Here is a 13,886-nt window from a genome sequence, read left to right as displayed (position 1 = left end):
TAGAGTCAATATGGAAAAAAAAGTTAAATTAGCAAGTATGCAAATATTATTTAGCGGCAACTAAGCCGACTCCCCTTGACCCGAAAACAATAATGTAGTCACAACAAAAATCGACACAGAAGCGAAGCTGCACTTCGCATACACAAGTAAAAAAATGACCGAAAATTTATAGAGTGGACGCATTTTAGCTGGTATCCGAAAAAAAAATTAAAATACCCAATTCTGCCCAGGTTTGAAACCTCTAATTTTGCTGTGGGTCTCCTTCCCTACATCTACACTCCAGATCCATGATACCTTGAAGCTAAAACGCTATTTGTAAAACAATTGTCTGTGTTAATATCCTTAGCATTGGCTGTACTTAATAGCTGGATCAAAATGAACTTTCAAAATGAACACATTCTGTCGCAACAATTACATCGCAACAATATTTGCGTCTTAGGTTGAAAAAAAAGAAAGTTCATAGTATAACACAAGCTATGCTTGTGTAAAAAAGGAATTCTTTAGAGGAAAATGAGGACTTTATTGTTCCGGCTTTCGAAGAAAAAGGAATATTTACGCTTGGGGTGTTTTTTTTAAATCAAAATTCGGCGACCGAAATAATAGTTTTTAACATAAAAAACATACCCCATTGAAGATATTTTACTACCGATAATTTTTTACAAACTTTTGGGAGTTTGAAAATTGCAAATTTGGCCATGCTCTGGACTAACTTATGCGCTCTTTGAAGATTGTATCAATTATACTGTAAGCATAACGCGAAATACATTTTCTGCGCGGCGAATTATCCCGCACAACAAAATCGTTCCAAATTGAAATTAGACTGGCTTATCGGTCGTATTATTTTCATACGACCCAAACTTTTTCACTTGATCGTTGACATTGTCCATATTTTATATTTTTTCAAAATTTTCCCAAAAACTATTCAATATGGATTACGGGACAATCGGGACGTTCAGGGCTTTGCCCCCAATTATTTATTGCACCCAATGCTTCACTTTATTTAAACTTTCCAGAAAATTGATTTAATACAGAAATTTAATTGCTTTTCAATATCGGCCAGGAGAACATATCCAATGGAATGTTGGAAAAGAGTCAATGAACATAAGTAAACAAAAAAAAACTGACTTGTTTTTAGAACAAGTTGATCCAATTTGACAAAAATGGGATCAATGGGTAAAAATTTTATTTCGCTGGGATATCTGACAATTAAATTCCATTTTCGAAAGTAGAAGTCGATCAAGTTTTTGTGACCTCTAGACCTTCAATGTTTGATAGTGGAGCTTGTTCCTTTTACCAAAGTAAATGAACTGAAAGTAAATCAAGAGTCGAACCAAAAAATAAATAAATTTGAGCCCAAAAAAAATCATCGAGACGTTCATCGACTCTAAATAAATTCACGCATACTTTAATCTTAGATGTCAGGATGTAAACACTACACTTCGATAGAGCGGAATTGGATGCGGTTTAATTAAGCGAAAAGAGCTCAAGCAACTCAGAATTGCTGGAAGGCGCTAATAATTCAATCTTGCACAAAAATGGTGCAATGAAAGGTTGAATTGTGTGACATAAATTGGGGTAAAATGAGACAATGGTTGGTAGAGTGGATGAAGTATGACGACTGACGTTGGAAGACTTGATGTCTGATTGGTAGATTGGGAAGGTGGATATGTTGCGGATGACGAGGGGAGAGCAGCCACACCAGTCCACTGTGCTCTTCTCACTGCAGGTGCAGCCAGTCTTGTTGGCCCAGTTGGCGAACTTCAAGTCGGTCGGCCTCACTCTGTTGCACATGGGAGACGCCTTCACTATGGTCGAAAAGAACGACTAAACAACACCACATTACACTAAAAAACCACACAACAGGAAACAGAGGAAACAATAAAGAACAAACATAGCCGGTTACCGGTTGTTGTCCATCACATAACCCACTCGAAAGAAGAAGAAAACATAATAATGAACGACAGTTAAGAAATAAGCAACAACAGCAAAAACGAAACTTCTCCTATAATAGAAAGGGTCTGAAAGTTTTCCTAACATTCAACGTGTCCGAAGCAGATTTTAATTTAAGAAAATCGTTTGTTAATCCCTAACTTTCAAACGTTTATTTTTTGAGAAAGTGAATGCATACGCATTTCATAAGAAGAGTATGTTTCTGCTCTTTCACACATGTTTTTATCACGACAAGGCATGAAAGAAAAATGAAATCATTTGCATAGTTTCGCGCACTTTTCTGGGCTCTTTCACAATTTTCCGGGCACTTTTTTTGAAAGCCAGATTATAACAATTGAAAAAAAGTGAATCGAAGAAAACATGGATTCTGTGTACAAGTACGAGTTGTGATTAATAACCCCCAAAACTGTACTCTCAACTTTACTTTTAATTACAATATTCGTCTCTGTCCTCCAAAACAAACAGAAAGAGCAAAAACATACTCTTCAACAGTTAGAACATAGTTGAAGATGGCCTCGGGCAAAAGATCCGCCCTCGTGCACTTCGTGCCCTCAAGCCGGGCTCTTTTTCCCTCGGGCATCTTTCAACAATGTTCTAGCTACTAAGAAGTCTTATATCATGCATCTAGCCTTGATTGAATTTACAATCATAGACTTCTAGATCCAAAATGTAGCGGCCTATGATAGATGTTAATAGATATCATAATTTGTATCATACATTAAAGTATTCCAAAATATATCTGGTTATTTATCCCACATTGGCCCTTTTCAATAACTGCACACAAAAGAATCGCACGTGAAACATTGTTGGAAATTTGCAGATGGTAACTTCAATTTGTGCCGATTACTTTTGTTTTTACGGTGTTTTTGGGACCATTTAAAACGTTTTCGGCAAACGTGAGTTACTATTCTGATCTACAGTCACGGGACATAAAACAGTTCGATTTGAACGCAGAAATGAACGAACTTTTCTTCACGTGTTTGTCGTTTTCTCTGCAACTAATTAAGATTTAGGGCCGAACTTTTGCAAATTTTCGATAAAACTATTCAGAAGGACTTATTTCGAAGGCGTAAAATATCCAGTAATTTTAGATGTGTTCTTGTTGGGGAAATTTCCTCGCAAACAATATACGGAAACTGAATTTATGGGCTCAAATTGGTTCTTTGGGTAGCGGATGAAATCAACTTGGGTGGCGCCCAAGACTTTTTGATCTCGCTATGGTCAAAACCACTTTTTAACATCGGACGAAGTAACTCTTTCAACTCTTCTCTATCAATTTTCGGCGGATTAAAAACAAATCGAGCTTGTCATTTTCCAGTTTGAGCTCATAGATTCTAATTCCTTATTTTGTTTAAGAGAAAAATTCCACAGCGAGAACATCTCTAACACAAGCTACGCTTTTCTGAAAATTTCACGCCTTCGAATCAAGAAATCTCAAATTTGGTGCAGCTAAGTTTTTCCAAGTAGTTTCATTTAGCATTCGTGAAAACAAAAATAAACTGATATATTTAATAGTCGCAGAGGAAGCAACAAAAATGTGAAGAAAAGGAGCCAGAGTTTTTTTCAACGAACAGGGCTTTTCAGGGGTTTAGTGGCAAGGACTTTTCTGGGAATAGCATCAGGTTCTTTAAGAATGACCGAGTACAAACCAAAAAGCGTTGGAAAAGCCAGCAGAATAGCCAATTTCTGTTTAAATTTCCGACACCAGCGAAGCGGAGCGATACAAAAACAAAAAAATGAAAAAAAAAATAAAGGTTGAAAAAAAAACTGGTTGAACCAAAATTTTTAAATAACTCGAGAAAGGACACCTAATGCCCAGCTAAAGCTGAATGCAAACGTTTGATATTTTATGAATTTGTTACACTGATGCGTTAAGAAATGCGTAATTTCAAAAATTGGACTTTGCCTAAAACCTTATTTGCTTCTTCTAAATTAAATAGGAGTAAAAAATGTACTAAAGACGCATTTCTCTCCAAAAAAATGAACGAAAGTAGCCGCTTCTGCTGAAAAAACTTGCGCCACCGCTTCTTTTGATTGATCTTTTCATCTCAGACTTAATAGGGTAGTTTTTAAGACAATTCATAAATCTGAAAAACCGTCAACGTTCAAACACTTGATTTTCCAAAATCCGTCAACTTTTTCTGCCAAAAACAGGTCGTTGCCGTTGAGGTTGAAAAGAATAGCAAAATAGGATTTTCGATTGAACACTTCACCTGATAAAAGGTACGACAATTTTCGAGTAAAATCACTTACTTCCAAAAACTTCCAAAGATGGCCAAAATTTCGAAATTTTCACTTGTTTTAAGGCCATAACTTTAATCAAAAAAATTAGACACAGCAAACATTAAAATTAAAAACGATCAATCCTATATCAGATTTAGAAGGATAGATATCGAGAAACGCTCCAAAAACAGTCAAAAATCAAAAAGTGGGCCATAAGTTTTTGTTTCAAAAATTTGGGTGAACTCGCGTGTTCCAAGTAGCTTGCCACAACCCGTTCTTTGGATTGAGCTTAACATCTCAAATCTATGAGGGTTTTTTGATAAAATTCATTAAATTTAGAAAACGATCGCTCAAACAATCGAAAAACTGACATTTCCGAGAACGACAACTTGTTGTGTAGAAAAAAAAAACATTTGAGAAGTCGCTTATGCAGAAGAAACTCACCTAACCTGCAACTTCGATTGAATCCAAACACCCAAAATTGGAATAGTAGAAAAATTGTGATTGTACCCCGGGGGGTAGTTGTGAGAAAGAGTAGAATAGTTGTGATTGTATCTCGGAGGGCAGTAGTGAGAAAGAACAGAATAGTTATGATTTTACCTCGGAAGGTAGTAGTGAGAGACAATATAATAGTTGTGATTGTACCTCGGAGCGTAGTAGTGGGAAAGAAGATGTTAGTTGTGATTGTACCACGGAGAATAATAGTGCGAAAGAGAAGAGTTGTGATTGTATCTCGGAGGGTGGCAGTGAGAAAGAATAGAATAATTGTGATTATACCTCGGAGGGTAGCAGTGAGAAAGATTATAATAGTTGTGATTGTACCTCAGAGCGAAGTAGTGAGAAAAAATAGAATAGTTGTGGTTGTACCTCGAAGAGTAGAATAAAGAGTAGAATAGTTGTGATTGTACCTCGGAGGGTAGTTGTGAGAAAGAGTAGAATAGTTGTGATTGTACCTCGGACTGTATAGTGAGAAAGAGTAGAATTGTTGTGATTGTACCTCGGAGGGTAGTAGTGAAAAAGAGTAGAATAGTTGTGATTGTACCTCGGAGGGTAGTAGTTAGAAAGAGTAGAATAGTTGTGATTGAGCTTCGGAGGGTAGTAGTGAGAAAGAGTAGAATAGTTGTGATTGTACCTCGGAGGGTAGTAGTGAGAAAGAGTAGAACAGTTGTGATTGTACCTCGGAGGGCAGTGGTGAGAAAGAATAGATTCGTTGTGATTATACCTCGGAGAGTAGTAGTGAGAAAGAGTAGAATAGTTGTGATTGTACCTCGGAGGGTAGTAGTGAAAAAGAGTAGAATAGTTGTGATTGTACCTCGGAGGGTAGTAGTTAGAAAGAGTAGAATAGTTGTGATTGAGCTTCGGGGGGTAGTAGTGAAAAAGAGTAGAATAGTTGTGATTGTACCTCGGAGGGTAGTTGTGAGAAAGAGTAGAATAGTTGTGATTGTACCTCGGAGGGTAGTAGTGAGAAAGAGTCGAATAGTTGTGATTGTACCTCGGAGGGTAGTTGTGAGAAAGAGTAGAACAGTTGAGATTGTACCTCGGAGGGTAGTAGTGAGAAATTGTAGAATAGTTCTGATTGTACCTCGGAGGGTAGTAGTGAAAAAGAGTAGAATAGGTTTGATTGTACCTCGGAGGGTAGTAGTTAGAAAGAGTAGAATAGTTGTGATTGTACCTCGGAGGGTAGTAGTGAGAAAGAGTAGACTAGTTAGGATTGTACCTCGGAGGGTAGTAGTGAAAAAGAGTAGAATAGTTGTGATTGTACCTCGGAGGGTAATAGTTACAAAGACTAGAATAGTTGTGATTGAGCTTCGGAGGGCAGGAGTGAGAAAGAGTAGAATAGTTGGGATTGCACCTCGGAGGGGAGTAGTGAGAAAGAGTAGAAGAGTTGGGATTGTATCTCGAAGGGTAGTAGTGAGAAAGAGTAGAATAGTTGTGATTCTACCTCGGAGGGTAGTTGTGAGAACGAGTAGAATAGTTGTGATTGTACCTCGGACGGTAGTAGTGAGAAAGAGTAGAATAGTTGTGATTGTACCTCGGAGGGTAGTGGTGAAACAGAGTAGAATAGTTGTGATTGTATCTCGGAGGGTAGTAGTTAGAAAGAGTAGAATAGTTGTGATTGAGCTTCGAAGGGTAGTAGTGAGAAAGAGTAGAACAGTTGTGATTGTACCTCGGAGGGCAGTAGTGAGAAAGAATAGATTCGTTGTGATTGTACCTCGGACGGTAGTAGTGAGAAAGAGAAGAATAGTTGTGATTGTACCTCGGAGGGTAGTAGTGAGAAAGAGTAGAATAATTGTGATTGTACCTCGGACGGTAGTAGTGAGAAAGAGTAGAATAGTTGTGATTGTACCTCGGAGGGTAGTGGTGAAACAGAGTAGAATAGTTGTGATTGTAACTCGGAGGGTAATAGTTACAAAGACTAGAATAGTTGTGATTGAGCTTCGGAGGGTAGTACTGAGAAAGAGTAGAATAGTTGGGATTGCACCTCGGAGGGTAGTAGTGAGAAAGAGTAGAATAGTTGTGATTGTACCTCGGAGGGTAGTAGTGAGAAAGAGTAGAATAGTTGCGATTGTACCTCGGAGGGGAGTAGTGAGAAAGAGTAGAATAGTTGTGATTGTACCTCGGAGGGGAGTAGTGAGAAAGAGTAGAATAGTTGCGATTGTACCTCGGAGGGGAGTAGTGAGAAAGAGTAGAATAGTTGTGATTGTACCTCGGAGGGTAGTAGTGAGAAAGAGTAGAACAGTTGTGATTGTACCTCGGAGGGCAGTAGTGAGAAAGAATAGATTCGTTGTGATTGTACCTCGGACGGTAGTAGTGAGAAAGAGTAGAATAGTTGTGATTGTACCTCGGAGGGTAGTAGTGAGAAAGAGTAGAATAGTTCTGATTGTAACTCGGAAGGTAATAGTGAGAAAGAGTAAAACGTTTGTGATTGTAGTAGTGAGAAAGAGTAGAATAGTTGTGATTGTACCTCGGAGGGTTATAGTGAGAATGAGTAGAATAATTGTGATTGTACCTCGGAGGGTAGTAGTGAAAAAGAGTAGAATAGTTGTGATTGTACCTCGGAATGTAGTAGTTAGAAAGAGTAGAATAGTTGTGATTGAGCTTCGGAGGGTAGTATTGAGAAAGAGTAGAATATTTGTGATTGTACCTCGGAGGGTAGTTGTGAGAAAGATTAGAATAGTTGTGATATTGTATCTCGAAGGGTAGTAGTGAAAAAGAGTAGAATAGTTGTGATTGTACCTCGGAGGGTAGTTGTGCGAAAGAGTAGAACAGTTGTGATTGTACCTCGTAGGGTAGTAGTGAGAAAGAGCAGAATAGTTGTGATTGTACCTCGGACGGTAGTGGTGAGAAAGAGTAGAATAGTTGTGATTGTACCTCGGAGGGTAGTAGTGAAAAAGAGTACAATAATTGTGATTGTACCTCGGAGGGTAGTACTTAGAAAGAGTAGAATAGTTGTGATTGTACTTCGGAGAGTAGAAGTGAGAAAGGGTAGAATAGTTGTGATTGTACCTCGGAGGGCAGTAGTGAGAAAGAGTAGAACAGTTGTGATTGTACCTCGGGGGGTAGTAGAGAGAAAGAATAGATTCGTTGTGATTGCACATCGGAGGCTAGTTGTGGGAAAGAGTAGAATAGTTCTGATTGTAACTCGGAGGGTAATAGTGAGAAAGAGTAAAACAGTTGTGATTGTACCTCGGCGGGTAGTAGTGAGAAAGAGTAGAATAGTTGTGATTGTACCACGGAGGGTATTAGTGAGAAAGAGTAGAATAGTTGTGATTGTACCTCGGAGGGTAGTAGTGAGAAAGAGTAGAATAGTTGTGATTGTACCTCGGAGGGTAGTAGTGAGAAAGAGTAGAATAGTTGTGATTGTACCTCGGAGGGGAGTAGTGAGAAAGAGTAGAAGAGTTGTGATTGTATCTCGGAGGGTAGTAGTGAGAAATAGTAGAATAGTTGTGATTGTACCTCGGAGGGTAGTTGTGAGAAAGAGTAGAATAGTTGTGATTGTACCTCGGAGGGTAGTAGTGAGAGAGAGTCGAATAGTTGGGATTGTACCTCGGACGGTAGTAGTGTGAAAGAGTAGAATATTTGTGATTGTACCTCGGAGGGTAGTAGTGAAAAAGAGTAGAAAAGTTGTGATTGTACCTCGGAGCGTACTAGTTAGAAAGAGTAGAATAGTTGTGATTGAGCTTCGGTGGGTAGTAGTGAGAAAGAGTAGATTAGTTGTGATTGAGCTTCGGAGGGTAGTAATGAGAAAGAGTAGAATATTTGTGATTGTACCTCGGAGGGTAGTTGTGAGAAAGAGTAGAACAGTTGTGATATTGTATCTCGAAGGGTAGTAGTGAAAAAGAGTAGAATAGTTGTGATTGTACCTCGGAGGGTAGTTGTGAGAAAGAGTAGATTAGTTGTGATTGTACCTCGTAGGGTAGTAGTGAGAAAGAGCAGAATAGTTGTGATTGTACCTCGGACGGTAGTGGTGAGAAAGAGTAGAATAGTTGTGATTGTACCTCGGAGGGTAGTAGTGAAAAAGAGTACAATAATTGTGATTGTAACTCTGAGGGTAGTACTTAGAAAGAGTAGAATAGTTGTGATTGTACTTCGGAGGGTAGAAGTGAGAAAGAGTAGAATAGTTGTGATTGTACCTCGGAGGGTAGTAGTGAGAAAGACTAGAACAGTTGTGATTGTACCTCGGGGGGTAGTAGAGAGAAAGAATAGATTCGTTGTGATTGTACCTCGGAGGATAGTTGTGGGAATGAGTAGAATAGTTCTGATTGTAACTCGGAGGGTAATAGTGAGAAAGAGTAAAACAGTTGTGATTGTACCTCGGCGGGTAGTAGTGAGAAAGAGTAGAATAGTTGTGATTGTACCACGGAGGGTATTAGTGAGAAAGAGTAGAATAGTTGTGATTGTACCTCGGAGGGTAGTAGTGAGAAAGAGTAGAATAGTTGTGATTGTACCTCGGAGGGTAGTAGTGAGAAAGAGTAGAATAGTTGTGATTGTACCTCGGAGGGGAGTAGTGAGAAAGAGTAGAAGAGTTGTGATTGTATCTCGGGGGGTAGTAGTGAGAAATAGTAGATTAGTTGTGATTGTACCTCGGAGGTTAGTTGTGAGAAAGAGTAGAATAGTTGTGATTGTACCTCGGAGGGTAGTAGTGAGAGAGAGTAGAATAGTTGTGATTGTACCTCGGACGGTAGTAGTGTGAAAGAGTAGAATAGTTGTGATTGTACCTCGGAGGGTAGTAGTGAAAAAGAGTAGAATAGTTGTGATTGTACCTCGGAGCGTAGTAGTTAGAAAGAGTAGAATAGTTCTGATTGAGCTTCATTGGGTAGTAGTGAGAAAGAGTAAAATAGTTGTGATTGTACCTCGGAGGGTAGTAGTGGGAAGGAGTAGAACAGTTGTGATTGTACCTCGGAGGGCAGTAGTGAGAAAGAATAGATTCGTTGTGATTATACTTCGGAGGGTAGTAGTGAGAAAGAGTACAATAGTTGTGATTGTACCTCGGAGGGTAGTAGTGAAAAAGAGTAGAATAGTTGTGATTGTACCTCGGAGGGTAGTAGTTAGAAAGAGTAGAATAGTTGTGATTGAGCTTCGGGGGGTAGTAGTGAGAAAGAGTAGAATAGTTGTGATTGTACCTCGGAGGGTAGTTGTGAGAAAGAGTAGAATAGTTGGGATTGTACCTCGGAGGGTAGTAGTGAGAAAGAGTCGAATGGTTGTGATTGTACCTCGGAGGGTAGTTGTGAGAAAGTGTAGAATAGTTGTGATTGTACCTCGGAGGGTAGTAGTGAGAAAGAGTAGAACAGTAGTGATTGTACCTCAGACGGTAGTAGTGAGAAAGAGTAGAACAGTTGTGATTGTACCTCGGAGGGTAGTTGTGAGAAAGAGTAGAATAGTGGTGATTGTACCTCGGAGGCAAGTAGTGAGAAAGAGTAGAACAGTTGTGATTGTACCTCGGAGGGTAGTAGTGAGAAAGAGTAGAATAGTAGTGATTGTACCACGGAGGGTATTAGTGAGAAAGAGTAGAATAGTTGTGATTGTACCTCGGAGGGTAGTAGTGAGAAAGAGTAGAATAGTTGTGATTGTACCTCGGAGGGTAGTAGTGAGAAAGAGTAGAATAGTTGTGATTGTACCTCGGAGGGGAGTAGTGAGAAAGAGTAGAAGAGTTGTGATTGTATCTCGGGGGGTAGTAGTGAGAAATAGTAGATTAGTTGTGATTGTACCTCGGAGGCTAGTTGTGGGAAAGAGTAGAATAGTTCTGATTGTAACTCGGAGGGTAAAAGTGAGAAAGAGTAAAACAGTTGTGATTGTACCTCGGCGGGTAGTAGTGAGAAAGAGTAGAACAGTTGTGATTGTACCACGGAGGGTATTAGTGAGAAAGAGTAGAATAGTTGTGATTGTACCTCGGAGGGTAGTAGTGAGAAAGAGTAGAATAGTTGTGATTGTACCTCGGAGGGTAGTAGTGAGAAAGAGTAGAAAAGTTGTGATTGTACCTCGGAGGGGAGTAGTGAGAAAGAGTAGAAGAGTTGTGATTGTATCTCGGGGGGTAGTAGTGAGAAATAGTAGATTAGTTGTGATTGTACCTCGGAGGGTAGTTGTGAGAAAGAGTAGAACAGTTGTGATTGTACCTCGGAGGGTAGTAGTGGGAAGGAGTAGAACAGTTGTGATTATACTTCGGAGGGTAGTAGTGAGAAAGAGTAGAACAGTTGTGATTGTACCTCGGAGGGTAGTAGTGAAAAAGAGTAGAATAGTTGTGATTGTACCTCGTAGGGTAGTAGTTAGAAAGAGTAGAATAGTTGTGATTGAGCTTCGGGGGGTAGTAGTGAGAAAGAGTAGAATAGTTGTGATTGTACCTCGGAGGGTAGTTGTGAGAAAGAGTAGAATAGTTGGGATTGTACCTCGGAGGGTAGTAGTGAGAAAGAGTCGAATGGTTGTGATTGTACCTCGGAGGGTAGTTGTGAGAAAGTGTAGAATAGTTGTGATTGTACCTCGGAGGGTAGTAGTGAGAAAGAGTAGAACAGTAGTGATTGTACCTCAGACGGTAGTAGTGAGAAAGAGTAGAACAGTTGTGATTGTACCTCGGAGGGTAGTTGTTAGAAAGAGTAGAATAGTTGTGATTGTACCTCGGAGGCAAGTAGTGAGAAAGAGTAGAACAGTTGTGATTGTACCTCGGAGGGTAGTAGTGAGAAAGAGTAGAATAGTAGTGATTGTACCTCAGACGGTAGCAGTTGATTGTACCTCGGAGGGGAGTAGTGAGAAAAAGTAGAATAGTTGTGATTGTACCTCGGAGAGGAGTAGTGAGAAAGAGTAGAATAGTTGTGATTGTACCTCGAAGGGTAGTAGTGAGAAAGAGTAGAATAGTTGTGATTGTACCTCGGAGGGGAGTAGTGAGAAAGAGTAGAAGAGTTGTGATTGTATCTCGGAGGGTAGTAGTGAGAAATAGTAGAATAGTTGTGATTGTACCTCGGAAGGTAGTTGTGAGAAAGAGTAGAATAGTTGTGATTGTACCTCGGAGGGTAGTAGTGAGAGAGAGTAGAATAGTTGTGATTGTACCTCGGACGGTAGTAAAGTGAAAGAGTAGAATAGTTGTGATTGTACCTCGGAGGGTAGTAGTGAAAAAGAGTAGAATAGTTGTGATTGTACCTCGGAGGGTAGTAGTTAGAAAGAGTAGAATAGTTGTGATTGAGCTTCGGGGGGGTAGTAGTGAGAAAGAGTAGAATAGTTGGGATTGTACCTCGGAGGGTAGTAGTGAGAAAGAGTCGAATGGTTGTGATTGTACCTCGGAGGGGTAGTTGTGAGAAAGAGTAGAATAGTTGTGATTGTACCTCGGAGGGTAGTAGTGAGAAAGAGTAGAACAGTAGTGATTGTACCTCAGACGGTAGTAGTGAGAAAGAGTAGAACAGTTGTGATTGTACCTCGGAGGGTAGTTGTGAGAAAGAGTAGAATAGTTGTGATTGTACCTCGGAGGCTAGTAGTGAGAAAGAGTAGAATAGTAGTGATTGTACCTCAGACGGTAGCAGTTGATTGTACCTCGGAGGGGAGTAGTGAGAAAAAGTAGAATAGTTGTGATTGTACCTCGGAGAGGAGTAGTGAGAAAGAGTAGAATAGTTGTGATTGTACCTCGAAGGGTAGTAGTGAGAAAGAGTAGAATGGTTGTGATTGTACCTCGGAGGGGAGTAGTGAGAAAGAGTAGAATAGTTGTGATTGTACCTCGGAGGGGAGTAGTGAGAGAGAGTAGAATAGTTGTGATTGTAGCTCGGACGGTAGTAGTGTGAAAGAGTAGAATAGTTGTGATTGTACCTCGGAGGGTAGTTGTGAGAAAGAGTAGAATAGTTGTGATTGTACCTCGGAGGGTAGTAGTGAGAGAGAGTAGAATAGTTGTGATTGTACCTCGGACGGTAGTAGTGTGAAAGAGTAGAATAGTTGTGATTGTACCTCGGAGGGTAGTAGTGAAAAAGAGTAGAATAGTTGTGATTGTACCTCGGAGCGTAGTAGTTAGAAAGAGTAGAATAGTTGTGATTGAGCTTCGGTGGGTAGTAGTGAGAAAGAGTAAAATAGTTGTGATTGTACCTCGGAGGGTAGTAGTGGGAAGGAGTAGAACAGTTGTGATTGTACCTCAGAGGGCAGTGGTGAGAAAGAATAGATTCGTTGTGATTATACCTCGGAGGGTAGTAGTGAGAAAGAGTAGAATAGTTGTGATTGTAACTCGGAGGGTAGTAGTGAAAAAGAGTAGAATAGTTGTGATTGTACCTCGGAGGATAGTAGTTAGAAAGAGTAGAATAGTTGTGATTGAGCTTCGGGGGGTAGTAGTGAGAAAGAGTAGAATAGTTGGGATTGAACCTCGGAGGGTAGTAGTGAGAAAGAGTCGAATGGTTGTGATTGTACCTCGGAGGGTAGTTGTGAGAAAGAGTAGAATAGTTGTGATTGTACCTCGGAGGGTAGTAGTGAGAAAGAGTAGAACAGTAGTGATTTTACATCAGACGGTAGTAGTGAGAAAGAGTAGAATAGTTGTGATTGTACCTCGGAGGGTAGTTGTGAGAAAGAGTAGAATAGTTGTGATTGTACCTCGGAGGCTAGTAGTGAGAAAGAGTAGAACAGTTGTGATTGTACTTCGGAGGGTAGTAGTGAGAAAGAGTAGAATAGTAGTGATTGTACCTCAGACGGTAGCAGTTGATTGTACCTCGGAGGGGAGTAGTGAGAAAAATTAGAATAGTTGTGATTGTACCTCGGAGAGGAGTAGTGAGAAAGAGTAGAATAGTTGTGATTGTACCTCGAAGGGTAGTAGTGAGAAAGAGTAGAATAGTTGTGATTGTACCTCGGAGGGTAGTTGTGAGAAAGAGTAGAATAGTTGCGATTGTACCTCGGATGATAGTAGTGAGAAAGAGTAGAACAGTTGTGATTGTACTTCGGAGGGTAGTAGTGAGAAAGAGTAGAATAGTAGTGATTGTACCTCAGACGGTAGCAGTTGATTGTACCTCGGAGGGGAGTAGTGAGAAAAATTAGAATAGTTGTGATTGTACCTCGGAGAGGAGTAGTGAGAAAGAGTAGAATAGTTGTGATTGTACCTCGAAGGGTAGTAGTGAGAAAGAGTAGAATAGTTGTGATTGTACCTCGGAGGGTAGTTGTGAGAAAGAGTAGAATAGTTGCGATTGTACCTCGGATGATAGTAGTGAGAAAGAGTAGAATAGTTGTGATTGTACCTCGGAGGGGAGTAGTGAGAAAGAGTA

General features: G+C 40.0%; 1 protein-coding gene across 2 annotated transcripts in view; it reads right to left on the bottom strand.

Annotated features, from left to right (window-relative positions):
• The window catches only part of LOC134856178 (xylosyltransferase 2-like), a 90,617-nt gene that overhangs the window by 30,415 nt on the left and 46,316 nt on the right, over nt 1-13,886 (bottom strand). For both annotated transcript variants that reach the window (XM_063872544.1, XM_063872545.1), the window contains exon 9: nt 1,624-1,824. In XM_063872544.1, the coding sequence (XP_063728614.1) occupies nt 1,624-1,824 (201 nt within the window). The remainder of the gene's footprint in view (nt 1-1,623; nt 1,825-13,886) is intronic.

Source organism: Symsagittifera roscoffensis, unplaced genomic scaffold (assembly GCF_963678635.1).
Source record: "Symsagittifera roscoffensis unplaced genomic scaffold, txSymRosc1.1 SCAFFOLD_25, whole genome shotgun sequence".
Classification (NCBI taxonomy): domain Eukaryota; kingdom Metazoa; phylum Xenacoelomorpha; order Acoela; family Convolutidae; genus Symsagittifera; species Symsagittifera roscoffensis.
The sequence above is the reverse complement of the archived record's forward strand: the minus strand, read 5'-3'. Positions and strand labels throughout refer to the sequence as shown.